The 21456-nt window shown below is 37.6% G+C and overlaps 1 protein-coding gene across 8 annotated transcripts in view; it reads left to right on the top strand.

Moving 5' to 3' along the window:
* ORC4 (origin recognition complex subunit 4) overlaps positions 1-21456 on the top strand; it is a 60874-nt gene that overhangs the window by 23696 nt on the left and 15722 nt on the right. For 7 of the 8 annotated variants that reach the window (XR_009546001.1, XM_060178090.1, XM_060178088.1 and 4 more), the window contains exons 3-10: positions 2619-2695; positions 5365-5455; positions 9347-9422; positions 9899-9984; positions 12068-12116; positions 13871-14022; positions 17344-17517; positions 19434-19520. Coding sequence is in view for 7 of the 8 variants with exons in the window: in XM_060178090.1 (XP_060034073.1) it covers positions 2619-2695; positions 5365-5455; positions 9347-9422; positions 9899-9984; positions 12068-12116; positions 13871-14022; positions 17344-17517; positions 19434-19520 (792 nt within the window). In the remaining variant the exon portion in view is untranslated. The remainder of the gene's footprint in view (positions 1-2618; positions 2696-5364; positions 5456-9346; positions 9423-9898; positions 9985-12067; positions 12117-13870; positions 14023-17343; positions 17518-19433; positions 19521-21456) is intronic. The other variant, XM_060178092.1, reaches the window with a different exon arrangement.

The following is a 21456-nucleotide window of genomic DNA, read 5'->3' as shown; positions in this document are numbered from 1 at the left end:
GTAGATTTTGTCCCGTATTCTCCGAGTTTGTCAATTTCTTACTTGAAAAATACCTGCTGGGCAGAGAAGCAGTTACAGAAGCCAGAACTCCTACCTTTTACTCCCCAACACAACCTTGACCCATACTCCCAGTGGGAGAGAAGTGATAGGATAAGAGGGCTCTGAACTCCAGCTCTTCCTGGTTGGAAACACACGGGAGTCGCTTCACAAAACAAAACAAAACAAAAACAACAACAACAACAAAAACCAGAAAGAAAGAAAAAAGAAAGTGGTATGATCTGGTATGTGTAAAACCCAGTATAAAACAGGGAAAAACCTAAGTGTTGTTGGCATTCTTGTATAAGAATTACTTTAAGGAAGATGTCTATTTATAAAAAGACAATTAACTGCAGTATTATTTACATAAACTTTCCCTTTACAGCTTACTTCAGTTTCTGTGCATTTCTGCAAGTATTGGACACCCATCCCAGTTCACTTTTGAATGTTTGAGCTTCTGACTGTCCATTATAGCTTCATTTCCCTTATTCATTATCTTACATGTTGTATATAGTCGATGACTCGCTAATACTTACTTTAGAAATAGACTTTTTTTATTTCTACTCATCTCTTAGAGGAATGTGCATTATGATTACTTGAGTCTCTGCACATTTATACATTTCGATGTATAAGCTATGATCTATATAAAACTTCTATGTATTAAAGGTAGCTTCCTGAATCTTTAAAAGAGATCTGCCAGATAAGGTTTTAGTCTCTTCTTTCTATGATTTTAAAAAATAAGATTGTAAAAGGGGGTCAGGTGGTAGCACAGTGGTTTAAGCGCGGTTGACGCGAACCGCAAGGACCGGTGTAAGGATCCTGGTTTAAGCCCCCAGCTCCCCACCTGCAGGGGAGTCGCTTCACAGGCGGTGAAGCAGGTCTACAGGTGTCTATCTTTCTCTCTCTCCCCGCCCCGTCTCCCCCTCCTCTCTCCCATTTCTCTCTGTCCTATCCAACAACAACGACGTCAATAAGAATAATAATTAGAACAACAATAAAAAATAAGATTGTAAAAAGGATATTATTATTTTTGCCACTTATTACTGGAACTCCACTCCTGCATGATTCCACTACTCCCTGCAGGCGTTTGTTTGTTTTTGAGCGAGTGAGAGATGGGGAATGATGACAAGTGGCACCCCTGATTATGCACACACATTGCAGTGCTCAAAGGCCCAGGTTCAAGCCCCTGGTCCCCACCTGCAGAGGGAAAGCTTCATGAAGTAGTGAAGCAGGGTTACAAGTGTGTCTCTTATCTTGCTCTCTATCCCCACTCAGTTTCTCTCTGCCTCTATTCAATAATAAATAAATAGAAGATTTTAATTTAAAAGAGAGGGGAAGAGGAGACACCACAACAGTGTTACACTTTTCACAAAGTTCCTACGCAGGTAAGGCCAGAGACTGGAACCTGGGTACTCAGGCATATGGAAGTGTACCCTGTGCCTGGTAAACCATCTCCCAGCCTCTAGAAATAATCAGCATTAACATTCACATAATTGGTTTTTGTGGCATGGATCCTCTTCAACTTTCTACTTCCTGTAGAGTGACAAGTAAAGTTTATGTTATTCCCAGTGAATAATTTGATTTGTTTAGCCTCTGGTACTTAGTAAAGGAAATCAGATTTATCTCTTTGGGTACATGAAATATCAGCTCCATGCTTTTAGTCTTTAAGGAGAAAATACTCTTGGAGGTTTCTTGATTTTGCCTGTAGGGCCCATCTAAAACAGTGCTTGGATGGCCTGTGCGTTGCACAGTCAGAATGACTTTAGTAGTGTGTTACTTTAGTTGCATATTGTATTCCAAGTACTCTGTATTTAATTGCTCCTTAATAACTCTTTGGACTTAGAAATGTATTTGATTTCCTCAGAATCCTGACTTTTATGATAGGTGCAGATGGGCTCAAACTAGCCAGTTTAGATGTGCTGGTCTCCGGAGGTTGAGTATGGGAGGTAAAGTATATGAGCATTACTGTCAGTGGTCAGAAAAAGTAATGACATATTTTTTCTGTTTCTCTATGGAAAAAAAAAAGTGCCATGGCTTTTCTAACAACCCAGTAGATTAAACTATTAGATTCTCTCCTAACTTTTGTGTTTGGGCTATTGTACTATACACAGAAGTTCTTTAATTCACTTTAATTAAAACAGATCAGCTCTTTACTTACTAACGTTGCTAAAGTAAATCATTTTCTCTTTTTGTGGAACCAGGCTCTCAAAGGTATGCATAATTTCACCACCCTGGGCCATAGATATATCTTAATTCCTGTGCCTTGGCACCTCACAGAAAGTAGCAGGGCTCTAACTGGAGCTGCATTTGAAGCAGTACAGGCAGCCCAGTGAACTCTCTCTCCAGCCTAGTCTAGCTCCCTTTTCAAGCCCCTATAACTAAATTCTCCTCCTTTCTCTGAAACTTGAGATGGTAGAAAAGAATGCTTAATTTTACAGCTCATGAAAATGGTGCCAGAACAGTTGAAGACAAGTTATATGAAAGGGAATTGACTGATTAATATCCCAATCTAAAGTATAAATGCGGGTCCTCATTACATTTTATTACATTGTAATATTTTCCTCATATTTAATTTTCATCAGGTACAAAGAATTTTACGTGAAAGATTTTGTCATCAGAGCCCACATGGGAGCCTATTTGGAGTTCAAGTACAATATAAGTAAGTTTAACTTTATTATATACTTACTGGAAGATAGATTGAAGATCAGACTTTTCAAATACTGTCACACATATTTTAAAAAACTTAGTGAACATTTTTACAGTTAAAAAAAAAAAAAAAAAACTGCTCAGGCCAGATGGTGGCGCATCTGATTGAGCGCACATGTTACAATGCTCAAGGACCCAGGTTCGAGCCCCCAGACCCTACCTGCAGGGGGAAAGCTTCACAAGTGGTGAAGCAGTGCTGCAGGTGTCTCTCTGTCTCTCACCTTCTCTATCCCTCCCTTCCCTCTCGATTTCAGACTGTCTCTATCCGATCAATAAATAAAGATAAAAAAAAAAGAAAATTATTTTTAAAAAATAACAACTGCTTTATGCAGGTTGGAAGTGTTCTATTTTGTGTTCTGTCTCATTAATAAAGAAATGTTTAAAATGAAATAAAAAGTGAAACAGTTTACTTGGATAGTGTGCTGCTTCGCCACGTGCGGCTGCAGGTCCAAGCCTGCCCCACTGCATTAAAGGAAGCTTCAGTGCTGTGGTTTCTCTTAACAGGCACCCCCACCCACACCTCCTGCTTTTTATATAAAAAAAATAAATATTTTATAAAGGAAGAACCTATTTTCGTTGTGTGCACATTGACTATTGTAAAGCAAGAAATGTATTTCTATAATGAGAAAGCTTTTCAGCTTTCAATTTTGCATAGTCTGCTATTTGATAAAGAAAATAATTCTCCCCCCACCCCATTTTACTGGACAGGACAGAGAGAAATTGAGAGAGGAAGGGAGGACGGGGAGAGGGGAGAGGATACCTGCAGACCTGCTTCGCTGCTTGTGAAATGAACCCCACCCCTGCAGGTGGGACACCCAGGAGTCAAACCCAGATCTTTACATCTGCCCTTGCGCGCTGCACGCCATGTGCGCTTAACCAGCTGTGCTACCGCCAGGCCTTCCGAAAATAATTCTTTTTTTACACCTAATTTTCAAAAACCAACTGTGAAGTGAGAGATTCTTTTCCATTTTTATCCCTGTTATTTATTCCATCTTAAACACCAAAATACTTTGAATTTACTTGGTTTCTCCTTGAGGTCACCAGGTAATTAGTATCTTTTTTTAAAAACCCATCTTTTTATTTGTGATTAATAGAGTATAGTTCCACCAAAAGTTTTATGCCTACCCACCCTCTCAGCAATAAGCAACATAGAGGATTAGTATGGACCTACCATCTCTTCAGTTTTCTTTGCTATGGTACATTTAGAGCAAAAGTCAGATGCTAGCTACTGTTTAGAGGAAAAGATGAAAAGGGATGTTTGTTTTCTGTGCATTTTCAAATTGATATTTTTAAAAATATGAACCCTTGTATTAGTCCAGTTATGCCTTTTGTAAATTTATATTTATTTATTTGTTTATCTTTGCCTCCAGGATTATTGCTGGGGCTTAGTGCCTACACTACAAAGTCACTTTTCCTGGAGGCCTTTTTTTTTCTTTGCCTTTTGTTGCCCTTGTTGCTTATTGTTATTGTTGTTATTATCATTGTTAATTGTCTTCATTGTTGGATAGGACATAGAGAAATTGAGAGAGGAGGGAGTTGGGCGGTAGCGCAGTGGGTTAAGTGCAGGTGGCGCAAAGCGCAAGGACCGGCATAAGGATCCGGGTTCCAGCCTCCGGCTCCCCACCTGCAGGGGAGTCGCTTCACAGGCGGTGAAGCAGGTCTGCAGGTGTCTATCTTTCTCTCCCCCCTCTGTCTTCCCCTCCTCTCTCCATTTCTCTCTGTCCTATCCAATAACAACCACATCAATAACAACAACAATAATAACTACAACAACAATAAAAAAAGACAACAAGGGCAACAAAAGGGAAAATAAATAAAAAAAATAAAAAAAATAAATGAAATTGAGAGAGATGGGGAAGACAGGGGGAGAGATATAGACACCTGCAGACCTGCTTCACCACTTGTGAGGTGACCCCCATGCAGGTGGGAGGCTGAGGGCTGGACCCAGGATACTTGCACTGGTCCTTGTGCTTCGCCTGCCCCGCCCCCCAGTTTTCCTTTTTTTTTTTTGGCCTCTAGGGTTATCACTGGGGCTCAGTGCCAGCACCACTAATCCACTGCTCCTACAGGCTATCTTTCCCATTTTGTTGCCCTTGTTGTGGTTGTTATTGTTGTATAGGACAGAGAGAAATGGAAAGAGGTGGAGAAGACGGAGAGGAGGAGAGAAAGACAGACACCTGCAGATCTGCCTCACCGCTTGTGAAGTGACTCCCCTGCAGGTGGGGAGCCGGGGGCTCGAACTGGGATCCTTGCACCGGTCCCTGCGCTTTGTGCCTTGTGCGCTTTACCTGCTGCGCTACTGCCCAGCCCCCCCCCCCCCCAGTTTTCCCTTTTTTTAAAAAAAATTATTTTTTAATTTGAGAGCGAGTATTAGTCTACGGTAAATACAGTTGTTTGTAGTTTTCCCTTTTTAAATACTAGAATTTTAGATATAGACAAGAAAAAGAGACCTCTTTGTGCCACCATCTGTTAAGAGCTTCCTCTGGTGGCTCTTTTTTATGGTGCTGGGCCACAGGCACTGCTGTGTACATGACAAGGCACATACCCTGCCGACAGGTTAAGCAGACCCTGACTCTACCACCTCTCCTTTCTTACAATGTTGGTTTATTTATGTCATTTCAGACATGTAGTTGAGCTTCTTAAAAGAACTGCTATCCATGGAGAAAGTAACTCTGTCCTCATTATTGGACCTCGAGGATCTGGAAAGACCATGGTAAAAAAAAAAAAAGTTGATTTCTAGTATTTTTTTTTCCTTTGATTAGCATTTGAGATGATACTTATAGAAAGCACTGAAAAGTATTTTCATTAGTTTCTTATTAATACTTTCCTTTCTTTAAATCACAGCAGATACAGCCTTTTACATTTTCATTTTAAATGGCGATAACATCAGTTTACATTGCTGTATATGTTTGAGTTCGTACCTCCTCAGTGCCTATCATCACGTCAGCCTCCATGGGCCATGGGACCCCTGCTACCTTTGCTTCCACTTAGATCTCCTTTGGTAACATCAGTTCTGAAACCATAATCTGAAAATGTTCTTAGTTTTTCTTTCTTTTTTTTTTTTCCTTGTTCCTTTAACTTCTAGTTTTTTCTAAATTTCACTTCTGATTGAAAATAATTTCGTCTCTGACCTTTCTCCTCCTGACTTAGTATAGCTAGATGCTCTCAAGCTCTATCCATGTTGACAAGTGACAAGATTAATTATTTGTTTATTTATTGATATTAATGAGGCGCCAGGGAATAAACTCAGGGTCTCGTGTATGTGCTAATCCATTCCTGACAGACTTCCCTATACCCTTTCTTTTAGAGAAAGATAAGAGAGTGAAAGGCAGAGAGAGAAAGAGAAAGGAGACACACCACAGCACCATTCCAACTTTCACAGAGTTCAGCCAGGGCCCTATATATATTATGGTGAACATTTATCTGAGTGAGCTATATTTTGGCCTATGTCTGTCTGTCTTGTCTGACTGGCTATCTGTCTGTCTGGGAAGTATTTCATATATGTAACCATCACATTTATGCAGACATCCTTCTGTGAGGACTTAGGTTGTTCCCATATCTTTGCTATTACAGGTATTGCTGCAGTGAACATGGGTGCATGTTTCTCTTTTAATTCACGTTTTTTATATTCTTAAGAAATCTAGAGTTGGAATTTCTGGATCATGTGGTGGATTTATTTTCTTTATAGGTAGATTTTTTTTTTCAGAATTGTATTACTGCCACCATATATGCAGAATCTACTAACTGTAAACCCCATTAATTTATCTGTGGTCCATATTCATTCAGCACAGGAACCTCTCTCTCTCTCTTTTTTTTAATCAAGGTGTTACTGACCTGCTAAAGTGTGTTTAGGATCATTCACACTTCACATTTTTGGTTTGTTTGTTTTAGCAGTTTGAGAAAGATAGATATATAGAACTTGCTAGTAAATGTGTCCATCTCATCCTGGGCTTTTCTTACAACTTTTGGGAAAATTTTAGTTGCTGTTTTTTTTCCTTGTTAACAACTGACCTGTTCATGTTTTCTCTTTATTTTTGATCCAGGTTAGAATCATACAGTATATTCAGTTATCAAGATCAAAGCATTGTTCTATTCCGTTTATTTGCATAATAGTCTGGTCCTTTTTGTTTCTGTGCTGTCTGTTCTCATTTTTCTTGTATTCTTTGTTCCTGATTCCTTCCTTCTTCACCTTTGCTGTCAGGGGTTCTTGCAGCTTTCCATATACATTTGCATGAAATTTCCATGTTAATGTCAGGGTCTTGAACCCAGCTTCTAACTCACTGTAAGTTGTGCAGTCTGCTAGGTGAGTTAGTTGCCTATCACCATAGAATTTCTTTATCTTGGGAGTTGGGCGGTAGCGCAGTGGGTTCAACGCTGGTGGCGCAAAGTGCAAGGACCGGCGTAAGGATCCCTGTTTGAGCCCCCGGCTCCCCACCTGCAGGGGAGTCACTTCACAAGCGGTGAAGCAGGTCTGCAGGTGTCTATCTTTCTCTCCTCCTCTCTGTCTTCCCCTCCTCTCTCCATTTCTCTCTTTCCTATCCAACAACAACATCAATAACAACAACAGTAAAACAACAAGGGCAACAAAAGGAATAAATACATAAATAAATAAATATTAAAATTTTTTTTAAAAAGAATTTCTTTATCTTGGGGGCCGGGTGGTAGCGCAGCAGGTTATTAAGCGCACATGGTGCAAAGTGTAAGGACTGCTGTAAGGATCCTGTTTCAAGTCCCCAGATCCCCACCTGTAGGGGGGGGGGGGCAGTTCACAAGTGAAGCAGGTCTCCAAGTGTCTGTCTTCCCCTCCTCTCTTGATTTCTCTCTGTCCTATCCAACAGTAACAACAACAACAAGGCCAACATATTGGGGAAAATGGTCTCCTGGAGCAGTGGATTTGTAGTGCAGGCACCTAGCCCCAACAATAACCCTGGAGGCTAAAAAAATAAAAAAGAATTTCCTTATCTTAGTGTGAAAATTTTACAGACTGTTGGTTATAAAAGCTGCTACTCTTGGGGGCTGGGTTGTGGTGCACCCAACTGATAGCACACATCACCATGCTCAAGGATCAGGGTTTGAGCCCCTGCTCCCCACCTGCTAGAGGAACACTTCACATGCAGTGAATCACGTCTGCAGGTATCTTTCTCTTCCCTCTCTCTCCCCTGCCCCTCTCAATTTGTCTGTCTTAGTGTCTAAAATAGAAATTAAAAAGGGGAAAAGATGTATTTTATAATTTTGCATTTACATTTTATTTTGTGGATCATTTTGAATTCATCTTTGTAAATGATGCAAGATGTGTCTAGATTTATGTTTACATATGCATATCCAATTTCTCCAGAATCATTTGTTTATAAAAACTATCTTTTATTCATTGAACTTTATCTTTATTCATTATCTTTTCTTCATCAAGAAATCAGTTGACTGTATTGGAATATATTTCCGAATTTTTAACGTTTCCTGACCGTAATAGGTTTTTGTGTTTGAATCCCATTTTCTTAAGTCATTTTAAATTTGAAATGTGATAGCATCGGTCTTTATACTTCAGTATTGTTTGTGGCTATTCTAGATACTTTGCTTTTGCATATTAACTGTAGAATCAATTTATTAATATTCACGTATTCCGGGAATTTTGTGTTTGTTTATAGGGTTTGTATGTTGAATTAGTTTGTCACACTGAAAAAACTATAAACATTATGGCTATGCATGTTCATCCATTGTCCCTGGCAGCCATATTTCCTTTTCTTCTCTCTCTCTCTCTCTTTTTTAAATTTTATTTGATAGGGCAGAGAAAAATTGAGAGGAGGGGAAAAGGAGATAAAGAGAGAGAGAGAGAAAGAAAGAGAGATACATCTAGAAACCCTGCTTCACCACTTGTGAAATGCCCCCTCTTTGCAGTGGGGAGAAGTGGTTCAAACCCAGGTTTTTGTGCGTGTTAACGTGTGTGCTCAACCTGGTGTGCCACTGCCCATCTTTGTAAGTTTTAATCTTACATTCTAAATATTATATTTAACATTGTATGTTTAATATTAATACAACATATATGTTACATATAAGATCTGTAGCAACAGAAATCATTGCCTTTTTTATTCGAACATCTGTCTGTGTCTTTGACTCAACTTCTTAGTTTGTAGATTGAACTAAGATTAAGTAGCACAGGGCATTTCCTTTAAAATATACATTGTCAGTAGTAATTTTTTTCTATCATGTATGGCTTCCTTTCATGTGACATCATAATTTTATAAAGCCCTCTGTTATTTTTTTTTTCTATTAGGCCTACAAAAGGAAACAACTATTAAGGCATAATATTTATCAGTGAAAAGGATGAATCAACTGTTTTTGGCGTTTTGACAGTTTATGAAGTTATTAATTCTTAAACTAAAACCCTGTTTTGGTGCTTTGAACTCATTTATTTAGTGTGACTTCATTGATACCTGGAAAAGTTCGCTATTTCATATTCCAATTTATTTCTGCTGCTCTTCAATACTGAGTGACAGAAAGATCGTAGACATTGTTGAACTTATTTAATTTACTTGAGAGTATACTGAAATCCAAAATGTGTTCTTCTTTTAAAAAGAAAACTCTGATACAATGTTTTAATATTATTTAGTTAATAAACCACGCTTTGAAGGAAGTAATGGAAGTTGAAGAAGTGAGTGAAAATATATTGCAAGTTCACCTCAATGGTAAGTAGGCCATCCTTAACCAAGTAGAAATGATGTGTCAGTCGTTTGAACTCTGCATGGTTAAGCTACAGTCACTTGTATGTTCAAACTCCAAACTAGTAATTTGACTTTAAAACTAGATTCTTGTTTACAGCTTTACATTAAACCAAATCCTGAGAAACTTAAAAGGAAAAAAAAAAAAAAAAGGATTATGGTGATGGAGTGGTGGAGGCAAAAAGTAGCTCTTTTGTTCCATTGCTTTTTTTGTTTGTTTGTTTGTTTAAAAAAAAAATAGAAATAACCCTGAGAAAGATGGTTCTTTGAATCCCTAATGTCTTCATTCCCACATTTAAAAAATAAAAAGAAAGATTTGTAAGCTAACAAGATTTTGACTTCTTCTGTTTAAAATTGAAAGCATTAGAAAACTTACTTGACTAGAAAGTCTGTGTTGTATCAAATGCATTTCCTCGTTTTAATTAAGATGGGCTTTATTTCAGGACTGCTGCAGATTAATGATAAGATTGCTCTAAAGGAAATCACAAGGCAATTAAACCTGGAAAATGTGGTGGAAGACAAAGTCTTTGTAAGTCTCATTTAGTCTTTTTTTTTAAATTATAATTATTTATTTATTTTCCCTTTTGTTGCCCTTGTTTTTTATTGTTGTCATAGTTATTATTATTGTTGTTACTGATGTCATTGTTGGATAGGACAGAGAGAAATGGAAAGAGGAGGGGAAGACAAAGAGGAGAAGAGAAAGATAGACACCTGCAGACCTGCTTCACCGCCTCTGAAGCGACTCCCCTGTAGGTGGGGAGCCGGGAGCTCGAACCGGGATCCTTACGCCTGTCCATGAGCTTCGCACCATGTGCACTTAACCCGCTGCGCCACCGCCTGACTCCCTCATTTAGTCTTTTATCTAACAGGTTTTATACTAAAGTTTATATAGCATGAGTATTTACTTTATTCATTTCAGGTAGAGACAGAGAAACAGGGAAAGGGGAGCTCGAGGAGAGACAAGGAGTGACACTGACAGCACTGCTCCAATGCTTGTGAAGCTTCCCCCTTCAGCTTGGGACCCTGGGGCGTATACCTGTGTCCTTGCACACTGTCATATGTTCACTCAACTAGGTACCCCACTCCCTGTCCCAGCAATACTATTTTAAAAAAAATTTTTTTTGGTATTTATTTTCCCTTTTGTTGTCCTTGTTTTTTTAGTGTTGTTGTAGTCATTTTTTGTTATTGATGTTGTTTTTGTTGGATAGGACAGAGAGAAATCGAGAGAGAAGGGGAAGACACAGAGGGGGAGAGAAAGATAGACACCTGCAGACCTGCTTCACCACCGGTGAAGCGACTCCCCTGCAGGTGGGGAGCCGGGGGCTCAAACCAGGATCCTTCTCGGTCCTTGCGCTTTGTGCCACATTCGCTTAACCTGCTGCGCTACCACCCGACTCCAGCAAAGTTATTTTTTTTTTAATTTATAGAAGGCTGTGAGGCATTCAGAAGTTTTTAATTGAAATATACAAGATTCTTGTCATAGAGTTGCATAAATAGGATGCATTTATTCAGATTTTCATTGTTAAATTTTTTTATAGTAGATTATACTACCTATATAAAAGAAGACTTCAGAAACTTAGACATACTTCATGTAATAGCTTCAGTTCTCAGTCCAGTGAATGCTTTTAACTTAAAAAAACCTTAGGTCCTGGCAGTGATGCCCCTGACTGTGTGTACATGTGACCATGTGCTAGTACCCAGGGGCAAGCTCCTGACACCACCTGCAGGGGAGAAGCTTCACGAGTGGTGACGCGGTGCTCTAGATGTTTCTCTTTCTCTCTCTTTCCCCCTCTATTTTCCCCTTCCCTCTTGATTTTCCCTTGTCTCTATCCAACAAATAATAAATAGAATTTTAAAAATGCAACTTCATAGGTATGTTTTGGAATATTCATTAAACTTTTTAAAAGATTTGTTCTCTTGATTGTGAAACAAATAGAAGGGCTTGTTTTCTAACTTTTATCTCCTCAAATTGAAAGTTTTCAGTTTCCTTTAAATGAAAATTGATGACTTAATTGAATTACAGCCTCTACCTTCTGGAACATCTGGACGTTGCACCTGTTACTGTATTAGTTTCTATAAAGAATATTTTAGTTTCATCTAAAAATGTTTTGGCTATGTTCCAAGTAATCATAGCCACATTTGATATGACCTATATATATGTATATGTATTCCTTAATATGCTCTTACTATACTCCCTCATGATTCTAGCAAATTTTTTCTCCATTTATGTTTTGGATCTCATTTAAATTCACAGTCATTTTTTTTTCAGCAGTATAAATTAATTTCAGTCTACTTTGTAAGAGCTTTATGTCTTTAAAGATATAGAGTTTTTAGTTATCTGTGTGCATATGTGGTAGTTTTTCACAACTACCTTTAAATAAAACTAATGTTTTTGCATAAAATACATAATTTTAGATGTAACAGTAATGTCTTTTTCTGTGCTGTGCACTATCTGGTACATTTCAGATTCAAAGCATAGAGCTGTTCATTTGAGAATCTGGGTAATTAATCTACAGTGAAAAAATAGACACAATTTCTCTATGTTTATGGATCTGACTTCATGTTCGTTATTTCACTAAATTTCTAAATCATGGTATCTTTTTGTTATTCAGGGAAGCTTTGCTGAAAACCTTTCATTTCTTCTGGAAGCTTTAAAAAAAGGTAAAGGCAAGACAAGCATTTTTAATACTCTCAAAGGATATTTAGCTTCACATTTCCCCTCTTATCCAAGAAAAACTATTAAAATACATCTATATGAAAAGTCATGATCACTAGTAGATTAGACCAGTTCACATTTTGAGTTTATATCTCCATTTGCTTGTACAATGGAATGCCACCTTTGTAATTGGTAGTTGTAATTTTATATGTAATTGTATATTTCCTTTACTAGTGGTATATTGTGAGCATCTTTTCTTGTCAGAAATACTGAACTATATCCCTATTTCTGTGCCTCACATGTAGTTCATTTAAAGACTTGACGTTTTAATGATTCTGTAGCACACCTGGTTAAGCACACATATTACCGTGCACAGGGACCCAAATGTGAGCTCCTTTCCTTTTGCTCCTTTTGCTTCTTTCCTGCAGGGGTCACACTTCCAGAGTGGTAAAGCAGGTCTGCAGGGGTCTCTCTTCCTCTCACTGATCGGCCCTCCCCTCTCAATTTCTCTCTGTCTTGTCAAAGAAAAGTAGCAGGGTGGGGAGGGAGGGAATGGTCACCAGGAGTGGTGGATTTGTAGTGCAGGCACTGAGGCCCAGTGATAAATCTTGTGGCTGTGTGTGTGTGTGTGTGTGTGTATTTCCAGTCTACCTGGATATTTCAGTTTCTAAACATAGTTAAAGGGACTTTCATTTTCACAATTTAGGAAACAGCTGTCATTTTCCTGTTTGCCAATCAAATATGAAAAATAAATAAACAACCTCCGTTTAATTTGCATAATTTTATAGTGTCGATAATCATTTCATATTGTAATATCTTCTGGTACTTGTAGTTCCTTTTTTTTTTTCCTGTTGGTTCTTCATTTTGTTGTTATTTATCTTATACTTATGTGGTGTATCTGTGTATGTAGCTGGACATGCATGATGTCACTGCTTCCAGGCTGCTTTTTCTCATTCAGAAAGAAAGAGAAAGGGAGCAGGAGAGGGTTGACTTGAGACTGTGTGTGTGGTACTTAGCCTTGAACCTGGCCACACACGTGGCAAGATAATTGCCCCAGGAATTTTTGTACTTAATGTTCTCAAGATTCATTTTACTTCTTTCTGCTGAAAAGATTGTTGAAAAGACTATTTTCTTTCCAGGTTTTGTAGTTAGTTATGTTTTCATCTGCTACATGTCTTTGGAGTTGATAATTAGTTGGGCTATTTTGGTAAGATGTAGAGATTTACGTTGAACAGGCTACTTTTCCCTAGTGATGCACAATGCTATACTTTATCATGTATTAAATTTCTTTATTATCTGGGTTTTTGTGTAGGTTTTGAGTAGACATTGTAGTTTTGTGCTATTTAGGTTACTGTATGTGTTTCCTCTCACATCAGACTTTCTTTGTATTTGTCTTAGCAAATGAATCTTAAAGCCTCAAAATTTGTTTTTACAAGTGAATCCTGAAACTGTAAAATAATAACCATTCCTCTAAGTTACTTTCCATTATTGTAATCAGAAAAAATGAGTTTATAGACTCATGTTGAATTTTTCCCTACTGGTGAAATAGGTTAAAGAGAGAGAGAGAGAAAGGAAGGGAATTAAAAAGTTGTGGTTATTGTTCCATGCTTTGTTAAATAATTATGCATATGCCAGTAAATTCCTATCCAAAGTAGATTATCAGTATTGTTCTTGCAATTAACTTTTAGAATGGAAATTAAATAGTTTAAGAAAAATTGATGTAGTTACTTGTTAATGTAAAACTCTTACTTTATTTCAGGTGACCGGACTAGTAGTTGTCCAGTGATTTTCGTTTTAGATGAATTTGATCTTTTTGCTCATCATAAAAACCAAACACTCCTTTATAATCTATTTGACATTTCTCAGTCTGCACAGACTCCAGTAGCAGTTATTGGTCTTACTTGCAGATTGGTAAGTTTTCCTTCCTATTATAAAAGCTAATTGTAATATTTGGAAAATTAAAGCTTATTTACTGACACTGTTGCTTGCATAGCTTACTATACTAGGCATTGTTTCCATTTTGTTTTCTTTTTGTTTTCAGTTATCATTAGAACTTCCAGCTTAGTTTCACTTTAGTGAAACTAAAGTCAGGGTGAGCTCAAACCTGCATTGTATCCATGAATACTGTATCCAAGTAATTAAATGTCTTGTCTTTTCTTTTTCTTAAAGATTTTATTTATTTATTTATTTATGAGAAAGATAGGAGGAGAGAAAGAATCAGATATCACTATGGTACGTGTGCTGCTGGGGATTGAACTCTGTACCTCAAGCTTGAGAGTTCAATGCTTTATTCACTGCACCACCTTCTGGACCACTTAAATGTCTTTTCTTAAAATGCCTATTGCATTCATGTCTCTTTTCAAAATACAACATGATTACCACATATACTCAAAACCTCCTCCTGCCATTAGAAAAGAATGAATTCAGTTTACGCTAGTTTTTACATTAGCAAGTAAAAAGAGAAAGAAAAAAAATTAAAGAAAAAGTTAAGTAATCACTGTTTTTATCGCTAGTGGTCTCTACTTTTATCTTTAAAACTTTCTATATTTGAAAGATAATTGAAGTCAACTCAATGATATTATCAGAACTCTTTAGGTTTTCATCTTTGGAAATGAAAGCATTTAAGTCTATCAAACTGATCCTTGGATGATTTTAGTATAATTTTAATCACATTCTTGAAAGTGTTTCCTTATGAAGACTGCATGCTGAATCTTGTGTATTTTTGCAATGCTACTGAGACTCTTTTAGAATTTGCCTTACTTAGGCTGGTAGTATGAACTTGTTGTAACTGGTATTTAAGACCTACTTCTTGATACTATCACTGGCAGGCATTTGTAATTTTTCTCCCTTTTTTTTTCCTTCTCTATTCCAAGTTTATGGCTTATGTTAGACTTTGCTACTTGTTCTCCTTTCTTACAGCTCTTTTTTTTATTTAAGAGAAATTTTTTATTGTGCCATCTTTCAGCAGTCTGCCCTTTCTACAGTTGATTTCTTGGAGTGCTTTAGATTTAATGAGGAATGTTTCCTGTAGGGGAGACAGCATAATGGTTATGAAAAGAGAGACTCTTGATGCCTGAGATTCCAAGGCCTTGGGCTTAATCTTCTGCACCACCTTAAGCCAGAGTTGAACAGTTCTCTGGTAAAATAAAAGTAATTAATTAATTAATTAAAAGCTTTTTAAAAAAGGAATGTTTCATAATAACGCTTCTTGATAAACTTAAGTTTATTCCTCTTCTTCTAAAGCATCAGTCTTTTCACAAGATCTTAAAACAGTGATTCACTTCTTGCTTAGAAATGGCAGAGGCAAATGTCATGAACCCAGCGAATGAGCAAGTAAAGGTTCCGTAGCTGCAGTGCAGACGACATACGCTTCTCCGACTGCTCAGTCACTCAATATCTTTATGTTGCTAGATGCTCATCTTCATAGGGAATGAACACGAGTGTCCTTCCTCTCTCTCCTGTAGGAGAAATCCTGGAACTGCTTCTTAGGAGAAATAAATGTATGCTTCTGTCTCTGCACTTAGCTACTTTCTGTCTTAATTCTTGTATCTTGACACTGTATGTTTCTTGAAGCTATAAAAAGATTTCCAAATTTTATTCCACATTTCCACTCCTTCCCTCAAGATAGGAGTCTTTCCTGTGTGCCTACCCAACATGACCACAATTTCTTTTGATCACTTTACTTTTTTTTTGTGGCATCATTCTCTTTCTTTCTCTCTTTCTTTCTTTCTTTCTTTCTTTCTTTCTTTCTTTCTTTCTTTCTTTCTTTCTTTTTCCTTCCAGGATTACTTCTGGGCTCTTCCTATACACTACAAATTCACTGTTCCTAGCAGCTATTTTCTCAAGTTTATTAGATAGGACAGGAGAAATTGAGAGAAGAGAGGGAGAGAGAGAACTAAACACCTGCAGACTTACTTCACTGCTTGGGAAATGATCTCCCTGCAGATGGGAAGCCAGAGGCTCGAACCCGGATCCTTGCTCTGGTCCTTGCGCTTAACCTAGTTTGACACCACCTGGCTCCTACAGTATCATGTCCTTATCCTATTATGAAAGTCAGCAGGCTTTATGTATTTATTCTGTGTCCAGAGGGAGAGACACCAAAGCAGTTCTCCATCACTGATGGGTCCCCATAGTGTTCCCAGGGTTCAAACCCAGGGCCTTGCACACGGTGGTGTTTGTAATCTACCCATTGAACCATCTCTCAGCCCCCCCCCCCCCCAATTTAGTTATTTGGAAATCTGTGTTTCTGGGCTTTGTCGCACCTATTTTGTTCTCATTCTTTTTATTTCGGTTATATGTTGTGGTGAGGGAAGGAAGAGAGACCACTACACTGTTCTCTCAGCTGTAGAGTGTCCTTGTCTCATCATGGTCCCTTGAGCAGTGTCATACTCAAGCCTGGGGTCTTGCTTATTAGGTCTCATGTACATACTAACATGTGAGTTATCTCTTAATTTCTTTATTATACAAAGTCAACAGTGAACTTGACTCCTAACTTCGTAAGGCTAATAGCGCAAATATAAGTCACCTCTCAAATACCACTATATAAAAAGGAAGACAGATTTATTTACTGATAGTCTTTACTGTTGTTTCTGCCAGTTTCCTCTTAAGCATTTTGTTCTTCCTGTTCAGCATGATTTCAGCTTAAATTTATAGTTAATTTACTGAAATGGAACTTTCTGTATTGCCTGAGTTGTGTCTTAAGTCTTTGTTACTTAAAACAACAAAAATATTTACATTCCCATCTTTAAAACTGAGAGATTTATTATAATTTTTCTGAATTCTTCATAGCTGTATGACATTCCTTACTGAAGTTCTTGGTTTTACTGTGGCATATAATTATTCAACAACATTCACAATTAGCTGAGATTACATGGTTAAAAATAGCACATATCACCAGGATAACAGTTGTCTCAAAGAAGTTAATTTGAAGTAGCTTGCATAAAAATATTTTTTAGAGCTCTACTTGCTTATTTCCAAGTCACTGTCTTACTTATGTTGCTGTGTTACCTAAAAAGGCCTAGGGTATAAACAGACTTCTGGAGTTTGAATAAGTATTTTTAAAGTTTATAAGTTTCCATAGTGTAGTGGTCATCATGTTCGCCTAACAAATATTTTTTAAAGTGTAATTGTGCATTGTAGGCTAAACATTGCTAACTATAGGTGATAGTTAATATTTAAATTGGTAACGTGTGTTTGATGTGCAACTTACACAGATTTTTGTTTGTTTTTCAGGATATTTTAGAACTGTTAGAGAAAAGGGTGAAGTCACGATTTTCTCACCGACAGATACACTTGATGAATTCATTTGGCTTTCCACAATATATTAAAATATTTAAGGAACAGTTATCTCTACCTGCAGAATTTTCAAACAAGATTTTTGCTGAGAAGTGGAATCATCAAGTTCAGGTAACTTGAAACAGCAGTAATGTTGGAAATTATTTAGTTTCTTGCTATACTAAGCAACTAAATTATACAAATGTATCAATTAGCATAAAGTTTCTAATGTTATAGTGGCATGACACTGTAGTAATGCAAGTTATACTTGGGTAACTCAAGTATTTTTTCTTTGAAGAGATAGTTATGTTTTTTTAAAGACCATTAAAGTTTCATCTTGTCTTTTCTCTCAAAAGTACTTGAGGTTTTATATCTGGCTTATATTTGAAAATAGTTGGCTAATGACCAAATTTCAGTCATAATTAACTTTCTTTATTTTACAAATTTATCTGGTTCAACCCCATCTATGTATCCAGTGCCGCCTCCCCCACCAGTTCTTAGAAGTAACTTCAGCTTTTGTCTTGTTGAATCTAGACTATGACACCTCCGAATATTTTCTTTCTCCAGGGCTATCACTGGGGCTCAGTGCTGGCACTACAAATCCACTGTTCTGCCAGCCATTTTCTCCATTTCTCCATTTTTATTGGAAGGACCGAGAGAAATTGAGAAGGGGGAGGGAGCGAGAGAGAGAGAGAGACCCCTGTAGACCTGCTTTGCAGGTGGAGAGCCGGGGGCTCGAACCCAGATCCTCGCAAGGATCCTTGTGCTTAGTACTATGTGCCCTTAACCGAGTGCACTACCACCCAGCCCCCTATACCTCTGAATATTATCTTCATTGGCAGTCTTACATTATTTACAATATTTCGGTCCCATCTTGGATTCCTGAAGCTCTGAGTATCTTAGATAGAAAGGCACGTCCGTTTTATTTTCAAGATTCACTCAACCTGTGGACTCAATTTTACCTACACCTCAGGTGATCATTCTACCTTTTGCAAGGCATTTTTATATCAAGTCAGCATATAAGAATTAGTTTATGTGGGGCCGTGTGGTGGTGCACTGGGTTGAGAGTACATGGTACAATGAGCAAAGACTTGGGTTCAAGCCCCCCGGCCCCCACCTGCAGTGTGAAAGCTTTGCAAGTGGTGAAGCAGCACTGCAGGTGTCTCGCTCTCTCTCCTCTATCACCCCCTTCCCTTAATTTCTCGCTGTCTCAATCCAATAAATAAATAAAGATAATAAAACATTAAAAAAGAATCAGCTTGATTTGTAATGGCAAAAAGTTTCAGTTGGCAGAGAAATGGGAATAGATGTGTCTTTAATAATCAATGAAAATGTTAATGGGTAAGGTACAGTCTCAGGAAGTGTAAATCCACTGGAAAAAATAATAAATGAGTACTGATTTTGAAAGAAGTGGGAAAAACTGCTACATAGTGTTAAGTACTAATTACAGACAATAAGTGGTGTTGTACAGAATATTTCACTCTTTGTAGAGGAGGAGAGAGCATAATGGTTATATATAAAAAGACTTTCATGCCTGAGGCCCAAAGTCCCAGGTTCAATTCCCAGCACTACTGTAAGCTGAGCAGTGCTCTGGTTAAGAAACAAACAGAATATTTCACTCTTTAAAAATAATAATAACTTGCTTTATGGTAAAGCAGTGACAGTGTGTTATCTTTACTGTAAAACTGACAACTAAACACACTTGTTAAAAAGAAAAGAGACAAAGAAAGAAAAGCAGTCACCAAAACTTTCTCTTAGACATACAAACTGGCACTTGTCCTCTCTGTCATGTCTTCTGTAACAATATGGTCACCTCACTAGCATGATGAGTATGTCCTGTCTTTTCGGCCTTGAGTTTTCGAGGCAGCAGGATAAAACAAAGAAATAAGAAACCCAGTGGAAATTTATAGCGATTTTACAAGTAAGCCTAGTACCTATGTAAAGTGGAGTAAGTATCAAATATTGATGCAAAAAAGTTGACACATCAGCTAGTTAGACACAAGATCACATTTTGGTTTTAAGCTGCATTGTTTCTTGATTTTCCTCAGTGCCTCTCAGAAGATGGAAGTGTGCGAGAAGTACTGCAGAAACATTTTAATGCCAGCAAAAGCCTGCGGTCATTGCATATGCTATTGGTTTGTATTGGCTTATACCATTTCTCTCACTGGGTAATTATGTCCTGATGGTAATTTACTAAACCTGTAAATAATTTTAGGAAATTGTTATTTACTATATTGAGTCTTTGAAACATTGAATATTATTTATAGATTTTTACCACATAATCTTGTAGATACTTAAAGTGTGGACCTAAATACTTGATTTCCTTTACAGAAACTATAAATGATACATCAGTTTTAATTTTTGGTTCAGCATACTAATTTTTTTCAAATACATATCAATATTCATTCCCTTTTGATGCCCTTGTTTTATTATAGTTATTGTTGTTGTTATTGATGTCATCCTTGTTAGATAGGACAAGAGAAATGGAGAGAGGAGGGGAGGACAGAGAGGGGGAGAGAAAGACAGACACCTGCAGACCTGCTTCACCTCCTGTGAAGTGACTCCCCTGAAGGTGGAGGGGAGCCAGGGGCTCAAACCGGGATCCTTATACTGAGCATACTAATTTTTAATATAAAGAAATATTAGTGTGGACTACTGATCTTTTCTTCTACAATCTTGTCAAACTTAAATGGTGAGGTGAACATGCTTGCCATTTTCATAGTCCCTGGTTGGTAAAAACTTACACTCTTCACGATTTAGTATAATACTCACTATAGATTTTTTTAAAATAATTTTTTGTTATCAAGTTAATTTGCTGCAAGTTTTTTTCATTACCTATATTTTGTGCACTGCCTATTTTAGTCAATAAATAATGACCATTTCTTCAGTCTGTTAATACATCAGATATTATTAATTTTTTTTCTTTTTTATTTAAGAAAGGGTTAATTAACAAAACCATAGGGTAGGAGGGATACAGCTCCACACAGTTCCCACCACCCAATCTCCATATCCCAACCCCTCCCCTGATAGCTTTCTCATTCTCTATCCCTCTGGGAGCATGGACTCAGGGTCATTGTGGGTTGCAGAAGGTGGAAGGTCTGGCTTCTGTCATTGCTTCCCCGCTGAACATGGGTGTTGACTGGTCGGTCCATACTCCCAGTCTGCCTCTCTCTTTCCCTAGTAGGGTGGGTCTCTGGGGAAGCTGAGCTCCAGGGCACATTGGTGGGGTCTTCAGTCCAGGGAAGCCAGGCCGGCATCCTGATGACATCTGGAACCTGGTGACTGAAAAGAGAGTTAACATACGAAGCCAAACAAATTGTTGAGCAATTTTTTAAAAAAAAAAAACTTTTTTAAAAATTTATTTCTTTATTGGGGAATTAATGTTTTACATTCAACAGTAAATACAATAGTTTGTACATGCATAACATTCCCCAGTTTCCCATTTAACAATACAACCCCCACTATGTCATTTATCATCCTTCATGGTTTTGGCCAGTTTTATAAAATCAGCATCTTTATTGAGTTCTTAAAAACTGCAGGGTGTTGGTTGGGATGCAGAGAATAGGCAAGAGATCAAAGACTAGAGCCAGGGACCGGCGTAAGGATCCCGGTTTGAATCCCGGCTCCTCGCCTGCTTTACAAGTTGTTCACATTGTTCACTTGCATCGTTCACAGGGGGACCATTTCTGCCAGACCCCTCCTTAAATACCTGTGCAAGTGCTGATAGCAGCCAAAAGCTCATACACACAAACAGCTCAGCCTTCCTTTTGTTTATAATCAGTAAAGCATAGTGTATTCCCAACAATTAGATTATGCTGCTTGATTTTGAACTGTCTTTGCCTACCTGGAATAAACTCCACCTGCTATCTTGCACCTAATAATTATCTTTTCATTACTTTATTTTCTGCCACCAGAGCTATGGTAGGTGTCATTAATTGAGCACCAATTGAGCCTGATACTGTCATTTCTTTACCAACTTACTTTGCCCAGTGTTTTCAATAAACATATTTTTTATCCTTGAGTTTGAAAAGCCTAAACTTTATTCTTTCATTTTTTTTTAAGATTTTGTTT

The sequence above is a fragment of the Erinaceus europaeus genome, chromosome 18, assembly GCF_950295315.1.
Source record: "Erinaceus europaeus chromosome 18, mEriEur2.1, whole genome shotgun sequence".
Classification (NCBI taxonomy): domain Eukaryota; kingdom Metazoa; phylum Chordata; class Mammalia; order Eulipotyphla; family Erinaceidae; genus Erinaceus; species Erinaceus europaeus.
The sequence above is the reverse complement of the archived record's forward strand: the minus strand, read 5'-3'. Positions and strand labels throughout refer to the sequence as shown.